Source organism: Cynocephalus volans, chromosome 2 (assembly GCF_027409185.1).
Source record: "Cynocephalus volans isolate mCynVol1 chromosome 2, mCynVol1.pri, whole genome shotgun sequence".
Taxonomy (NCBI): Eukaryota; Metazoa; Chordata; class Mammalia; order Dermoptera; family Cynocephalidae; genus Cynocephalus; species Cynocephalus volans.
The window spans coordinates 96,731,243-96,749,454 of record NC_084461.1 but is presented as its reverse complement, the minus strand read 5'-3'; the positions used below and the strand labels follow the sequence as shown (position 1 = coordinate 96,749,454).

Here is an 18,212-nt window from a genome sequence, read left to right as displayed (position 1 = left end):
AAGTTGTCGTTCAAATCAAATGAGACAGTTTATTTGAAAGCACACTGGGATCTGTAAAGCCCTATTCAATATAAAGAATTGTCTTTATTTATCACGATCAAAGGAGTTTCCTTTTGAAAATTATAATGAACTTGAACTTACTGGCCTGAAATATCATAGTTGTGAAACTCTAATATACTTGTAAAATATACTAACTTCTAAATTTATTAATGGCCTATAAATAAAGGTAGTAAACAGCTCTAGACAGAGGTAATTTTATATTTGCATTCCTATTAGTTCTCTTAAACTGTCTTTTTCAGTTGGATAAAAATACTACTACATGTATAACATCTTGAAACTTTCAGAATATATATACATTTATGACTAATAAATTCTTGTCTGATTTCCTAGGTATTCTATAAATATTTTGAAAAATAATTCTTGACAGTTTTTCTTCATGTGAAATATAAATTTTATTTTTAGAAATTGCACTTTTTGTAAAATCAAAGAATGCTGAACTTTTGGAGTATTTAGGAAGAGCATTTTAAATTTCTTCTTATTTTGAGAAGAGAATGCTGTCTTGAAATTCACCCCATGGAATCAGACACAAGAAGTTAAAAAATCAGAACCTTTCGTGAGGTTTTGAAGGCACGCTGTAGAACCAGAGCCTTCAATGGTTTGGCATACAGTATCTGTAAAGAAATGTGATCATTTCTAGTATTTATTACTCTCAGAGTTTTGTCACAGCATTACTCTGAACTCAAACCTCTTGCCAGAGTGTGGCTCTTTCCTGTAGACTTTTTTCATAATCATTGCCAACCAATACCAATCTTTATTGAAAATAAATGTATCTGGTAATCCTGATACTCATTTCCTCCGACCTCTTACATTTTTCATGAAAAATTGATTATTATTGTTTTCCACTAATGTCTTTGTCATTTAAAATTTTCAGGTTGGATTCAGCACTGGCTCTGTTGGTTCTTGGGGAGGCTGCGAAATTAAACATGGCCTGCTTGAATGCTTTAATGAACCTAGTGAAAGATTTTCTTTTCAGCATTATGTCTGTTCAGAATCGGGTAACAGCATTGCTAATTTAGATGTGAATAGAGACCTGAATAAAAATTTACTTTATTTTTGCCACAATTTAAATTGCATATCATAATATATCATATATTAATGTACATAACTTTTTAATAATAATTTTAATTAAATATAAAAATAAATACACATTTGCCATTAAATTTACTATTTATCACAAATATTTTTATTGTGATTACATATTATTAAAATTTATATTACTGGGGTGAGATAATTAATTTAGTCATTTCTCTATTGTTGAACATTAAATTTGTTTCTGTCGTTCACAAGTAATTACAAGTAATGTTGAACTGGTGTACTCATACACAAAATCTTTATCTGTATTTCTGACTATTTCTTTAGAATAGATTAACAATAGTAAATTACTAAGTGAAAGACTATGAACTTTCTTTTAAGGTTCTTGGGAAAAGTGTTCAAATTCTTCTCCAGAAAATATAATTTTCTTGCGTTCCTGTAAACAGTATATCAAAGTGCCGCACATTAAAATTGGACTTTATATTGAAAAGATTCTTTTCCAATATAATATGGACAATAGTATCTCATTGTACTAATTTACATTTCATTGATTACTAAGAACAATTGAAAAGTTGTTCTTTATATACTTATTAGCTATTTATAATTTCCATTCTTGAACATCATTTTATGCCATCTACTTATGGAAAACCTGTTTTTTAATAAATATATTTAGAAATAGCTTAGTATGGCTTTTTAACAACTCCATAACTTTTGAAGGTATTTCTTATTATAAGTACATTATGTAGTTCTTAGTTATGACAGAATGTACTTTGATTATCTAAATACATATTTTCTCATTTAAGGAAGAAGCCTGCAAGGTAAATGACTTTTCCTGGGCCTGGAATATAGTCTACCTATATACAACAATTCTTACAGAAATCTGCTTGTATGCAGCCACTTCTGATTTGAGAAAAACTGCTCTTATTGGTTTCTGTGACTGTAAAAGTTCACTAAAAAATATTTTACCCATGGACAAATCAGAAGAACAGCTGGAATTAAGGGAAACAAGTATTTTAAGTCTTTTGGAATATTTCTCTTCAAAAATATCAGATAGTTGTAAGTAAATTATTTTTTACCTTGATGAGTCATGTTTTGAAAATATCCCTGTCTACATATAGTAATAAGCTTTCAGCAAAAAGTTCATATTTAGAAGTAAGAAATAATTTTAAAATCAGTAAAACTTCCTACAAATTTAGGAAATATTTTATAGCATGGAAATTTTTTATCAGTAATTTTAAAACTTAAATAAAAACTAGATTTAGTTGATTTATGATTCAAATTATATTACTTGAAAACAAAAAAAATGGCTTTAAGAAAACTTGTGAAGTGTATGCAAGATTTGTTTCCTCTTTAATTTTATTCCTTTCTCCTGAAAGACTTTTGTTCTCTCCTTCTTCATTTTCTCTGGATATCCAGTCTTTCTCTCTTGTTCTTTTCCTGCTCAGAGGATTTCCCTGCAATCACGCACTCAAATATTGTAGTACATTCTTCACACCTGACATCTTACACTCCATCAAACAGTGCCTGTCTTGTGCCTGAAGACTAAAAGTCATTTTGCTGCTAGTTTATGGGGGCTAACAGAATGAAATACTTCTATTTTGAAAAGGGTACAATAGAGACAATATTAATCCAAAGGAGTCCCTTTATGTTGAATAGAACTTCATAGGCTTCTTATGAAAACCATTGCAGTCTATATATAGTTATCGTCTGTTGTACACGTGACTCTCACTTCCACTAAATTCTGAGATAATTGAGACTGAAAAATCATGTCTGAATTATATTTGTATCAACCCAGGATCTAGCACAGTAGCACAAAATAGGTGGGAAATTAACGATAGTGGGTTTATTATGTAAGTAATAAAAAGCTGTAAGTAAATAAATCACTGAATTTCAGATATAATCGTGAAATTTTGAATGTATTGAAGGAGGCAAGATATTGCCGGAATATAATATTTAGTAAGACTATAGTACCAGATATTAATTTCATTCTCAAAAACTTGCTCACTATTTTAAAATTACTTTCCATATGCTTTTAGTTTAATCTGTAGATTGGAACTTACCATTTCTTCGTGCAATTTGCCTGACCTTTTCCCACTTTTTTTTTTTTTTTTTGGTCGTTTTTTCGTGACCGGCACTCAGCCAGTGAGTGCGCCAGTCAGTCCTATATAGGATCCGAACCGCGGAGGGAGCGTCGCTGCGCTGCCAGCGCAGCACTCTACTAAGTGCGCCACGGGCTCGGCCCCTTTTCCCACTTTTTAAGATTATTTTTATTTTTTATTGGTGCCAATTGTAAACCGATCTTTATTCTTCAGTACACAAATTATATTTCTCTTGTGTTTATAGTATTGATAAAGGAAAAATGTAGGTATTCATTTCTTTTGCTGTTCATACTTTATTTAGAATGGTCCAAAATTTTTCTGTATATCAGCTCAACACATGATTGTAAACTCATACTAAACTAACTCATCTACAAATGTTAGGCCTTCAGCTCTTGTCTAGCTGTGCAAGTTAGTTTTCTCTGGGTTCTTTTACTTATCTCTCTGGTGGTAAGTTCAGAAGAGGCTCCTCCATGGGGAGGATCATTAGTACCAGAAGCCTTTTGGCCTCCTCCAGCAACGAGCTCCTGCCTTCTGGCGTAAACCTCATGATGATGTGCTTGCATCTTCTGTAACACTCAAATGTTTCTTCCTTTTCACAGTCTGATTTCTTTTTTTAGCCAGTTGGTAATTTTACTGACTTTATTTGCTCATTGTTAATCTTTTTGTTTGTTTGTTTGTTTGTTTTGTTTTCTTATCTTCCCCCGAAGAATTTATTTTGACGCCGTAGAATTTGGGTGAATTCTTGGAAGAGATTTTGTTTTTCTGCTTATCATCCACAGCTTAATATTGCTCAGCATTTTGGAAAATACACCCCAAATCTTCTTAGCCCAAATATTGCTCTCTTTCCATTTAATGGTGTCAACAGCAGACCTATTGAGAATACTGTTAGCATTTATGTGAGCCTTCTTTCTTCTGAACAATGCGACACATTATAGAGAGCTATCTGTAAACTTGAACTTGCCAAGCATATAGTCATCATTGGTCATTGTTTTCTCATCTTTATAAATCTGAGAGAGAACACCTGTTTCTGTTTGGTATGAATTCAATACCAAGGGAAAAGTAGGACATCCAAGAACTATAAATTCTGATTATTTTAAATTATACAGCCACCCTGATACATGCACAGTAAGCAATAGTCTCGTAAAGGTTGATACTTTTGTGTAATTCTTTATCATTGAATAAACAAACTTTCTAGTAGTTTCTGAATCTCATTGCACCAACCACCAGACAATGTATGGATCAAAGAGCCATCTCTACAAATTACATGGTATCAGCATTTTATTTTTTAAATGACACAGTGATAGAGAGGTAGAAGGCAATCTCTCCAGATTCTAGAAGGAGACACCCTTTATATATTAACAAGTAGTGCAGAGGCAATGGATGGCTTTTTGCTTCCACTGATAAAAAAATAAAATTAAAAGGTAATACAAAATTTTCCACGAGCTTTTTGAAGTACCCTTATATATGTCACAGTTTTAAAATAATTTTGTATGCTTTATTTTGATTCATTTTAACAAAGGAAAAATCATCATGCAGAGCAATAACTTCTTTTTAAAAAGTAAATGAAAGTTAATTGGAACCCGAGAACCAATTAAAACTTTAATGATACTTTGTTAAATCTTTTTTTTTTTTTTTTTCTGTGACCAGCCGCACCGCGCTCAGCCATGGAGTCGGCCCAAATCTTCAATATACCTCTTACCTTAACAAAGGTTATTCAGAAAAGTATTCAGTAATAGGTTGTGTTTTTTATACATGGAAAATATTTAACTCTTCTAAAAATCTGTATACATGCTAGCAATAGAATTGAGGCAATACTCGTAGTATTTTTTGTGCTGATAAATCTAAAAGTATGGTCCACTGATCATATTATAGACATATATGGAAGTTAACCAAATGTATCTGTTTATTTTTTTTTAATTTAAAAATAGCTTTAGTTAGGTATAATTGACATACAGTATCTGTGCATATTAAACTGTACAATTTGATCAGTTTGACATATATATATATACACACACATCCATGAAACCATCACCATGATAAAGATAATGAAAATATGTACCACTGAAAATTTTCACATTTCTCTTTGTAGACCTTTCTTTCATCTCTATCCATCCTCCATCACACTCTGTCCCCAGATAACCACGAACCCGCTTTCTGTCTTAATAGTTTATATTTTCTAGAATTTTAAAGAAATAATTTATATAAGTGGTTTATGGCCTGGCTCCTTTTACTCAGCATAATTATTTTGAGATTCCATCAATGTTCTAAGGTGTATCAATAGTTCATTCCTTTTTTTTTTTTTTTTTTTTTTGGCTCAGTAATATTCCACCATATAGATATGCCACAGTTGGTTTATCCACTCACCTGTTGATGGATATTTGGGAATTATGAAAAAAGCTGCTATGAACATTCATGTACAAGTCTGTGCATGGAAGCATGCTTTCATTTCTTTTAGGTAAATAGCTAGGTGTAGAATAGCTAGATCACACAGTGAGTATAAGTTTAACATATCTGCAAACTGCAAAACTGTTTCCAAAGTGATTCCACAATTTTACATTTTGAGTAGAGATATATAGCTAGTCTCATTTCATTCTTTCACATCCTTGCCAAAACTTGGTATAGTCATTTTTTAAAAGTAAAGTCATTATAATAAGTATATAGGTGGTTTCTCCTCATGAATTTAATTTTTGTCCCTCTGATGACTAATAGTGTTGACTATCTTTTCATGTGCTTGTTTCGCATATCTTCTTTAATAAAAAGTTTTAAAAAATAAGAAAAAAATCTCATATAATTACCCATGTAGTTGCTATTTCTGGTGATCTTTATTCCTTATGTAGATTCAAATTTCCGTGTTTTATTTTTCTTCCCCTTGAAGGACTTCCTTTAACATATCCTATAAGATGGTTCTGCTAGTGATGAATACTTTCAGCTTTGTGTATTTGAAAAAGTCGTAATTTCACCTTCCTTTTTGAAGAATATTTTTGTTGGGTATACAATCCTTAGCTGACAACTTTGTATTTTTTTTTCTTTCAGCACCATAGCAATGCTGTTTTAACAAATCAAACGTCATTCTTATCTGTGTTCTTTATGTAGCTTCTCTTTTTTTCCTTGGTTGATTTTAAGATTTTCTCTTTGTTATTGATTTTGGGCAACTTGATTATGATACACTTTGGTGTAGTTTTCTTCATGTTTCATTCATGAGCTTGGGACTTGGACTTCTTGGATATAGTATGCTGATCCAAAATAGGTGACTACTGGTTAGAGCAAAGAGTAGAACTTCTGTAGAATTTCTTTGTAGAAGGATCAAAATAGATGATCCAGCAAGAATTTGTTATGTAACTTACAGAACAGAAAAAACAAAGTTATATTCAGCTTTTTGGCTGTAGAAACTCTGGAAATCAAAAATTGGCTTTGCAGACTCCTCTGTATTAACAAGAGCCCAACACTTTATGAAGATAGAAAACTTGACACCATATAGCTTAATCTAAGGGATATTTGGTAAAGGGACACAGAAAATTATTACATTGTATAATTTTGAGTATGCTAATTATCCTAATTTGAGCACATATTGCACACAGGTATTGATATTCAATGTAGTACCGTGGATATGTACAATCAATTATGTTTCAATAAAAAAAAGAAAAAAATTACATTGAACAAACAATACTTACTGGCTCGTATAACTGAATAGTCTTTTGCTAGAACTGGGTTTATGCACAGCTGAATTTTGAGCTCAGGTATTGATATTATTACTTTGTTTTACTCTACTCCCAGCTCTGCCTTAGCTTTAGTGGCTTTACTCTTAGATTCAATGATATAGCAACATGCCACAAGTCACCTTCAGCCTCTATATCCTCTTAAATTCAAGTCCAATGATAAAACCAGGAAACTCCGTTTCCCAGAAATCCCAGAAAGAATCATCCCAACTCAGTGGTGTAATTGAGCTATTTGCTTACCCCTGAAACATATGAGAATGTGACACATTGACTGGTTTGGGCATAGGTCATGTGCAGCTCCTGGAAAGTAGGGCAAGATTTGCTTTTCTTAAACTGCATGAGCTAGAAGTGAATGAATTTGTGGTGCTCCAGAAGTAAATGGGAGATCCATTTGGCAAAAGTAGGGTGAACCCCTTATCCTTGCAGGAATCTAGAAAATTGTCTTTATTGCTTACTGTGCTTCATTGCCCATTGTTCACTGTGTTAGTGCTTGGGTCACAAGAGTCTCCCCACAGTACATTATTCTTATTAACATTACATTCTCACCAACTTTATAAAATACATTTTATTGGTATTGTTCTGGGTCTACTTAAACAACTTCAAAAAATCTTACACTCACTCCTTTGAAAAACAGAAGTTAAATTGCTGAGGCCTATTTAATTAGCTATAGACACTGAAAACTATTTTCAAAGGATTAGGGCATCCAACAAGGGATTAATATCCTGAACAAACAGGAACTCAAACAACTTAACAATAAAAAACAAGCAACCTGATTAAAACATGTGCAAAGGAGCTGAATAGGCATTTCTCAAAGGAAGACATACAAATGGCCAACAGACACATGAAAAAATGCTCAACATCACTCAGCATCAGAGAAATGCGAATCAAAACCACATTGAAATATCTCACTCCAGTTAGACTGGCTATCATCAAAAAGACAGAATAACAAATGCTGATGAGGATGCAGAAAAAAAAAGGAGAACCTTCCTACACTGTTTGTAGGACTGTAAACTAGTGCGGCCATTATGGATAGCAGTATGGAGTTTCCTCAAATTACAAATAATACTGCCATGTGATCCAGCAATTCCATTGTTGGGTATATGCCCAAAGGAGTAGAAATCATCGTTTTGAAGGGACATCTGCACTCCCATGTTTATCACAGCTATATTTACAACAGCGAAAAGTTGGAATCAACCTAAATGTCCATTGACAGTTGACTGGATAAGAAAAATGTGGTATATATACACAATACACAATGGAATACTACTCAGCCATAAAAAGGAATAAAAATCTGCCATTTGCAGCACCATGGATGAACTTAGAGAAAATCATGTTAAATGAAGTAAGCCAGGCACAGAAAGAGAAATACTGCATGTCCTCACTCAGAAGTAGGACCAAAAAAAAAAAAAAAAATTAACTAATTAAAAACAAAGAAGGAAAGATATAACAATCTTAGTAATATGTTGAACTTTCAAAAGGAGAGAACAGAACTAAGGTTACCAGAGGTGGGAAAGTGGGAGGGAGAGGGTAGGGTATATGAGAAATTGGTAAAGGTCCACAAAAAATGATTACATTGTATAATGTTGAATATACTAATTATTCTGATTTGAGCATCACATACTGCACACAGGTATTGATATTCAATGTGGTACCCCACAGATATGTACATTCAGTTACATCTCAACAAAAAAATAAATAATACATACATATGCTATTTGTGGTGCTTTAATTTGGAGTTTCTAATGCATCTGAGAGCTAGATTGATTTTATTTGGCAGGCACAAATAAGTCCATTTACTCCCTTCTATGACATTTAACACATTCCAACTTCAGTCATATTGGGGGTCTCTTCCTTCATCTATCACTCTTATTTCAAAATTTGGAGTTAGAATTTAGTCATCTCACTCATCACTTCTTCACATGCCTTGTTGATTGACACATCTAAGGGTAGAAATTTGTTGATTAGTTTGGTAAGTAGTTAATTCTCTTCTTAATAATCTCTGTTATATGATGCCAGGCTTTTGGGTTTCTTTTAACAGCCCAATGCTTAGACGGCAGTTGTCTTATAATTTTATTCTTTCCTCACCCATCTTGTTTTTGCATTAGACTGGGGTAAACATACAGCACACAAATCAGGAGGTAAACTATTTATAGTATTATTATATTGCTTAATAAGTGACAAGAAGACTATTTTTGTCACACAAGGATGTCATCAAAATCTTCTCTTTTTACATCTTTCTACTCTGACTTCTCAGGATATTGGATTTTCATTCCTATGTGTGTTGCCTCATTATTCAAAAATGTTTTTTTAGCTCCATACTTCACAGACACATAGCATTGTAAGGCTAAGACAAGAAAGACAAGGAATGATACTGGCTCTCTCTTAGAGTCTGTCCATCTTATCATAAAATAAAATATTTTCCAGAAGCAACCCAGAAGACTGCTCCTCGTGTGGAATTGACAGGACTAGATACACTGGTCACCATTAGCTATGAAGAAACTTGGAAGAGTACATGTCTGGTGTAGAGGGAGGCATTTGTTCTGACCCATGAGAATTCATTCCCAGGATCTGGGTATAAATCAGGATTCTATTTTCAAGGAGGGGCAGGGTATGGCTGGTGGATAGGCAACTAACTACAGTAATGACCTTCCTGTAATGATTACAAAAGATGGCAGGTTGTGCCATCAGCACACCATACTAACAGAACTTAGTAATACATTTTATCATCTACAAGTTTTAATACTCACAGTATTAGCAATCTGAATAGCCACAGTATTTACACATTTGAAACTTACCATCTTATTTGATAACATATCATATATCACAGACACTTTGTATATGCTTGATATTTATGAAAGTCCAATATTAGTGTTTCATAGCATTCATCAAATTCTTGTAAAGTATATTATTTTATTTGCATATTCACCTGGTATCTTTTGTGCTAATTTTGTTTCAACTTGAATATATAGTGTGTGTGTATATATATAAAGCCCCATTATGCTGATTCACTGAAATATTAACAAATTCTGCCCTTATCATTTAAAATAGGTGAATTGTCATTATTTTGGATACTGAATTATTCTAGTTACACTTGCCTAATACCATTTTTTCTATTTCTCTTTTAATAACATTACACCTTTCCCACCAAGGTTGTGTTACTTTTTTATTTTCTCCAAGCTTTTATTTTCTTGGTTGGTTTTTGAAATAAAATAACACACAAAGTTCAATTACTGTGTTCTTTCAAGAATGTGGTAATTTTAGGCTTAATCCTAATGCATCTGAGCCTTGGGCTATAGTATTAAGAAATTTATATCTAAATTATGAGGAATAAAATAAACACTACTTCTGATTACCTCTGTGGCTTATGGTTTATTATTTTTGTAAAAAGTCTACCAAATAGGATGTGAAAGTCTTTCCTTGCTGGGCTGTCGTGTTGACATGCTCCATCCTTAAGGGACACATTGCTAAGTGGCTAAGGCTTTTGGCTCTCTGTGTCATCATCATATTAAGAATATTTTTGATGTAAAAAAAAAATTCTTACACATTTGTGTGTGTAATTGCATGTGTATGGGTGAGGTGGTATATGGAAATATGCTGTGTATGCTGACATTTGATAAATGCAGCATTTTAAACCAATGAAGGAAAGAATGGATCATCAATAGTGTTTTGATTATCAATTATTCATTTGACTTTTTGAAAGTTATTTCAGTACCACACACAATAACCCTACATAATAAGTTTAAAAAAATTCTCATGAATTATACCTTTAAAATAATTAGAAGAAAGTACCATTATGACCTTCAAGCAAGAGAGGGTTTCATAAACAAAACAAAGAAATCACAAATGATAAAAGACATGATTGAAAAATTCAACTACACAAAGTTGTACAATATCTGCGCAGAAAAAAAAGAAAAAGTTACAGTTAGGAAATATATATATATATTTACACACACATATATATATATTTATACACACACACATACATTCCAAAATACAGATAATAATAATAGTGATAATAAAAGAAATATCACTTGTCATTACTATTGTCATCCTCAGCTTTCAATGTATTTTCTAAACTTGCTAGATGGTCATAATTGGACCAAGCCTAAGTCCTAACTTGACCTATATCTTTTTTTCTCCACTACCCTCCTTCCCTATGACTAGATTGCATGTCACAAGTTGACCTATAAGTGGATGGTTTGGAATATTAAACACTTTTTCCCAAACCAGCAAACTTCTCTGAGAAAATGCATGTGGAGTCCAGTTCGAGATAGTTGGTCCAATCTCTAGGCTGCAGAAGGATGCTTTCCTTTTTCTTTACATGAGTTACTTCAGGGTGTTATTAGTCTTCTATATTTACTTGAGGATCTTCATAAAGTCCCAAATAACCAGAATAAAGGATTACCATGATTTTTGAAATGTTACTACTCTTCTCAAAAAGTTATGCTGTAATTCCTACAAATGAAACTTAATCTAGCTCATATATGTTTAAACTGGAAGGTTCCTACTATCTTGTTCATTCCTTGGTATGATTGCTATTTTTTTGTTGTTGTTGGAACAGGCTAAAATAACATGCTGGACTATTCAATCAAAAGGTTTTCACCATGTAAAGATCTTACCTACTCATGATAAGGGAGATGAGAATCTTATGGGAATATTCCTCACATTTTGAAGCATAAACAATATGAAGTATCCTATTTGATCCAATGGTCTAAAATCCATCCGTAGCTGAACACAGAGGAAAAAGGCCCATGAACTAGAAATAATGCAATATTTCTAAAGTATTTATGGTGCTCAAGTACATTCCAACATGCCATTTTAAAAATCAATTTTTGTAATTATCTTAGCAGAGAAGAAAAAAATAAGATAGATTCCTGCCCAAATTAATTAAGCAGCTGATGTATATAAATTAATGAAAATAACTCACTAGGCACTTATAAATTCCTTTGTTACACCAGTCAGAGTTATATTAAGATCCTCCAGTGTGCTTCAGGATGATTTTTTTTCTATTATTTAATCTGGTCCAGCAATGAACACTAATACCCTAATGTTACTCTACTCTTCTCCCCTCCCATCCATCAAGAGTAAGCTGATCACTGTGGTCACAGACGGAGGAATCACTGATTTACTCTAACACAGTATTTCTGCATTTGGTCCAGTTATTTATTAAGGGGTGATATTATTTGGGGTGAATTGTTACTTCAATCTTTTGGTGTTTATGCATTGTGTAAATATTATTTACATATACACATATATATTTTTTCACATTACCACATTTTTAGTAATTATTCTTTAATAATCATTATATTCTTTTTTTTTTTTTAAAAAAAAACTACTTTATTTTGTAGGAACACTTAATTTGAGAACTACTCTTTTAATAGATTTTTAGGTGTATAATATGGTATTGTTACCTATAGGTATAATGTTGTAGAGAAGATTTCTAGAACTTGTTCGTCTTGTATAACTGAAATTTTATACCAGTTAATTAGCAACTTCCCCATTCTGCCTCTCCTAACCCCTGGTAACCACCATTCTATTCTCTGCTTCTATGAATTTAACTATTGTAGATAGTTCATATAAGTAGATTCATGTAGTATTTCCCCTTCTGTAACTGGCTTATTTCACCTAGCATAATGTCCTCAAAGTTCATCCCTGTTGTGGCATACTGCAAGATTTTCTTTTTATTTCAAGGGTGAATACAATTCATATATTTTTACACACACACACATACACACACACAAACACATAAACATACAAACACATAAACACACATACACATCATGTTTTCTTTATCCGTTCATGTGTCAACAGACATTTAGGTTGTTTCTACATCTTGGCCATTATGAGTAGTGCTACAGTGAATATGAGAATGGTAATATCTCTTTGAGATCCTGATTTTAATTCCTTTTAATAAGTATTCAGAAGTGGTATTTCTAAATCATATGCAGTTCTATTTTTTATTTTTTGAGGAAGCTTCAAACTGTTTTTTGTAGCACCTTCACCATTTTTGCATTCCCCCCAACAGTGTACAACAATTCCAATTTCTTCACAACCTAGCCAATACTTTATTTATTTATTTATTTATTTTGATAATAGCCATTCTAACAGGTGTGAGGTGAGCACATTGTGGTTTGGTTTGCATTTCTGTCATTACTGATGTTAAGCATTTTTTCACGTACCTGTTGGCCATGTGTATGTCTTCTTTGGAGAAACATCAATTTAAGTTCTTTGCCCATTTTTAAAGCAGGTTATTAGAGTTTTTTGTTTCTTTGTCTTTGTTTTTCTATTGAGTTGTAAGGTTTTTTAATAAAATATATTTTGGAGATTAACATCTTATCATTTATATGGTTTGTAAACATATTCTCCTTTGCTGTTCAGAGCTTTTTAGTTTGATGCAGTGCAGTTTGCTTATTTTTGTTTTTGTTGCCTGTGCTTTTGGTGCCTATGAAATCATTGTCAAAAGTAATGTCAGGAAGCTTTCCCCCCATGTTTTCTTCTATGAGTTTTAGTTTCAGATCATATGATGCATTTAATTCAGTTTGAGTTGATTTTTGTGTATGATGTAAGATAATGGTCTAATTTTATTTTTTTTACATGTGGATATCCAGTTATCCCAATACCATTTATTGAATAGATTATTTTTTCTCCATTGTATATTCTTAGCATTCTTGTCCAAGATCAGTTGGCCATATATCTGTGGAATTATTTCTGGGCTCTCTATTCTGTTTCATTGGTCTACATGTCAGTATTTAGGCCAGTACCGTACTGTTTTAATTTCAGTAGCTTTGTGATATATTTTGACATCAGAAAGTGTGATCCCTCTAGCTCTTCTTCTTTTTCAAAATTGTTTTGGCTAGTTGGGGTCTTTTGAAGTTCCATATTAATTTAAGAATTGTTTTTGGTTGTTTGTTTATTTTTTTCTATTTCTGTATAAATGTCATTGCAGTTTTGATGGGGATAGCATTGACTCTGCAGATTACTTTAGGTAGTATGAACATTTTCAAAATACTAAGGCTTCCAATTCATGAACTTGGGATGTCTTTCCATTTATTTGTGTTTGCTTTAGTTTCTTTCATCAATGTTTTATAGCTTTCAGTAACAACTCTTTCACTTCCTTGGTTAAGTTTATTCCCAAGAATTTTCTTTTTGATGCTATTGTAAATGTGATTGCTTTTCTAATTTCTTTTTCATGTCGTTCATTATTAGTGAATAGAAACTAAGCATGTTTTTGAATGTTTATTTTGTATACTGAAAATTTACTGAATTTATTGGTTCTGAAAGTTATTTTGTGTATGTGTGAAGTCTTTAGGATTTTTTCCATGTAAGATTATGTCATCTGCAAACAGAGATAATTTTACTTCTTTCTTTCTTTTTTACTGCCTTTTGTTTCTTTTTCTTGTCTAATTGCTCCGGCTAGGACTTCTAGTACTGTGTTAAATAGAAATTGTCAGAGTGGGCATCTTTGTCTTGCTCCTGATCTTAATGGAAAAGCTTTGAGTTTTTCACAGTTCAATATAGTAGCTGTGAGCTTTTCATACATGGCCTTTATTATGTTGAGGTGATTTACTTCTATTCTTGGTCTGTTGAGGTATTTTATCATGAAAGGGTGTTGAATTATATCAAACATGCTTTCTGCACCTATTAAGATGATTATGTGATTTTTGACCTTCATTCTGTTAATATGTGTATCACATTAGTTGATTTTTGTATGTTGAGCCATCTTGCATCCCAGGGATAAATCCCACCTAGTCATGGTGTATGATCCTTTTAATGTGCTGTTGCATTTGGTTTGCTAGCATTTTGTTGAGAATTTTGGCATCTATGCTCATCAGGGATATTGACACCTAACTTTTTTTTCTTGTGGTGTCTTTGTCTGGCTTCCATAACAGAGTAGTGCTGGCTTCATAAAATGAGTTTGAAAGTGTTCTCTCTTCTACAGTTTGTTCCCTATTAATTGTATGGTGCTGTGCTGAGGGTAGGGATTATGGCATGAGGGTGTTTCTGCTGTTCCTACTGGTTTTGTTGTGGATAAATGCATGCTCACCCATGGTTCAGGAGTCTTTTTTCTTGTTACTGGATTTTTCACAATGGGAATTGATCCATGTGTTTCTGTTGAATCAGTGTATCCATTGGAGACAGAGGGGGAGGAGAGTCCAGCCCTTCCTATTCTACCATCTTGCTGACATCACCAATCTTATTCCACTTTAAAGTATCCGTAAGTAGCTACTGATTGAAAGTAATAAAAGTCTCCAAATGAGATAAAGAATGAGAGATTTAGGTAAGAAGAGGAGGGAAAATAACATCAAAATGGTGCCAAGGGAGGCAATCATAAGTGAAGAAATGTGCTCTAGAAGAGATTTGCTATCAGAAATTTTCAATGTCAGAAATTTGAGATGAGTCACAGCTCAGTTTTCAAGCTCTAGATGATTTCAGGCAACTTGCAATATGTCTCAGAATCTTAGTTTCTTCAAGATTATGGTTTAAATGAGTTTTTGCATGTAACATAATGCACTTTCAAGTGATAAAATTATCACTCTCTTTTTTAGTTTCCAAGAGCATCTTTGTTGTTTTCTTCTTCTTTTTCTTTATTCCTTTGTTGTGCCTGGAATCTAAAAACCTGTGAGAATTATCTACTTCCACTGAAATAGTCCGTATCTCTTGGTGGTATGAATTTAGCTTAGTTGAATTTGTAAATCCAGGAATCAGAAGCCTGATATTTCTTTAGTTTATTTATAAGAATCACAGTTGTTCTTCAAAGGAAAGTGAACTACTTTCATCCTTGGTTCCCAGTTATAACTCCAGAAGATAATTATTTTTGATTAACAGATTTCCATAATTTACTATTGGAAAAGATTATGAAATTTTAAGTAAAGCAAGTTCCACTCAGTTCCATAATTATTCATCTACATTATGGCATCCTACTTGCCATCATATTTCAGTCAACTACCACTTTCTAATAAAAGATTCAGCTGACTTTTTTTTTCTAGTTTTCCATATTACCTGCAACAAAATATGGACATATTAGTAATACCTCAATTCTTTTCAGTTTATTCTGTTGGATATCCTATTGGATAATGGTCAGATATGATGATATATGCAAAAGAACTCTTTAACCAATATTTATATATAAATGCATAATGTACCTATATAGTGACAGATATAGCATCATCAGTATCATTATTATTAGTATAAGAGCATTCTGAAAATAAAGAGTGCCCTCGAATTTCTGTTCATTGTACAGTGCATCCAAGGTATATCTCAAATTTTTCTACCCCTCTCTATCTTTATTGTTATCTCCTGTGAAGTTCAGGAGTCCTCAAAGCCATCCTCTCTTTTCACACCAACCGTAAGTTTGGGGGGCCCTGGAACCACCTTCTCTTATGATTCCATCTGCAAGTCTGGAGATCCCTAAGCCAGCCCTCACATTTAGTAAGTTGCTAGAAGGACTCACAGAAATTACCAAAGCCATTTTACTAATAGTCTTGGTTTATTACTGTGAAAGGATACAGATTTAAATCAGCCAAGGGAAGACACATAGGTACACAGAGCAGAATCCAAGAGAGTTTGAAGCCCAGAGCTTCCCACTGTCCTCTTTCAGTGGAGTTATGTGGAGAGCATTGACTTCTCCTAGCAAGTGTCTGACAATATACATAGAGTATAGTCAACTATGGAAGCTTACCCAAGTTTTGGTATTCATATTTTTTTATTGAAGCTCAGTCACATATATTTGATTGACTGCTGACTCCAGTCTCTGGCTCTGCCAGAGGCTGAGCTGATACCATGTAGCCCAAACCACCCCACCAGAAATCACGTCTTTAGCACAGACTATTGACATGGCCCAAAGACCCCAGGTAAACAAAGAATTTTATCAGGCAGGACATTCCAAAACCTATGAAGTCACCTTCCATAAAGAGCAAAGACCAACCCTCTCTTTGGGCATGGTTAGTTATTTAGTTAGTGCATATGTCCCAAGTCTAAGCCATCATCCTTTTCCTTCTAGATTACTACAAAAAAGTTAAACATCACCCTGTTTTCCTTTTATACTTTGTAAGATCTACTTTCCACTGAGAAGCCAGAAAGATAAAGTGGGTCAGTTCCATTCCTTATTTAAAATGCTATTATATGAAGTAGCAGGTATGTAGCAAGAACAAGTCTAGAGATCTAATGTATAACATGAGGGCTACAGATAATAATATTTTACTGTATATGAGGAAAAAACTTATATTTTAAAATTATTATGTCGAGAGGAATAAATTGTTGACTACTAATATTTAATAAATGTCCTGCAGTTTTAAATTAGTAAGAAAAAAAATGCTATGACAGCTTGTCATTACATTAAGAATAAAATCCATACTCTTTTCCATGGCCCACAAATTGGCTGTGATCATTCAGAGTGTACCTCCATAAAAGGCGTATCTATCCAGCATAGTCTTGTCCCATGACCTTCAGGTATCTTGTGCTCCTTTTATTTTATACTTTGCTCTGTTTTTCTAAACTGTCAAGGCATTCTAGGTCCAAAGACTTTGCATTTTCTGTCCGCCACTGTTGGGAACAGGTTTGCATAGCTCCTTTGATGGAATTTTTTTTTCATCCATCAGACCTTAGCTTGAATATTACCAGTTCATGGAGGTCTTTCTGTCACTGTCTATAGTAATTTTTTCTTCTAGTCACTGTTGGTCACATTACCGTGTCCTATTATTCTCATAACACTCATGAACTGATATTGTTTGGTTTACCTTCTTAATATCTGTCTCTATCCACTAGAATTATGTGTTCTAAAAGCAGTAATATTGTCTTTTTCTTTGGTACAAAAGTCAGTGGTTGGCATATAGCATTCACTTAGTAAATAGTGGTTAAATCTGTGGCTGGCTGAACTGGTTCTTGTCCAGCCATTAGTTTTTTGGCATTGATATAGTACCTCCCACGCTACATGACATTCCATAAAGACAGTGTTTTGAACAATATCTTACATTCGAGTTGCCTTTCAGTGACACATTTAATTCTGTGGTGTCAAATTATATTTTCCAAAATTGTAAAGATTATACTCATTTATACTCATTCATGGAAGTAGAAACTTTTATATTTCACATTCAATGAGTATGTGAAATCTAATTATCTAGAGTGGCAATAAAGGCTACCAGGGAGTCCAAACACCAAAATGAAGCATTGCTAAAATGAAAGGCTCCTAATATTAATTACAAATGCAGTGGTTTCTTAATAATTTTTTTGAATTTATGAAAGACTTTGTTTTGGTTTGACTTTTTTTATTTCTTAGGATGCTGTCTGCTCAGCTGAAGATGCAGAC

General features: G+C 33.0%; 1 protein-coding gene across 1 annotated transcript in view; it reads left to right on the top strand.

Annotated features, from left to right (window-relative positions):
• TMEM232 (transmembrane protein 232) overlaps positions 1–18,212 on the top strand; it is a 188,034-nt gene that overhangs the window by 32,946 nt on the left and 136,876 nt on the right. The window contains exons 8-9 of the mRNA XM_063087617.1: positions 932–1,055; positions 1,896–2,148. Coding sequence (XP_062943687.1) covers positions 932–1,055; positions 1,896–2,148 — 377 coding nt within the window. The remainder of the gene's footprint in view (positions 1–931; positions 1,056–1,895; positions 2,149–18,212) is intronic.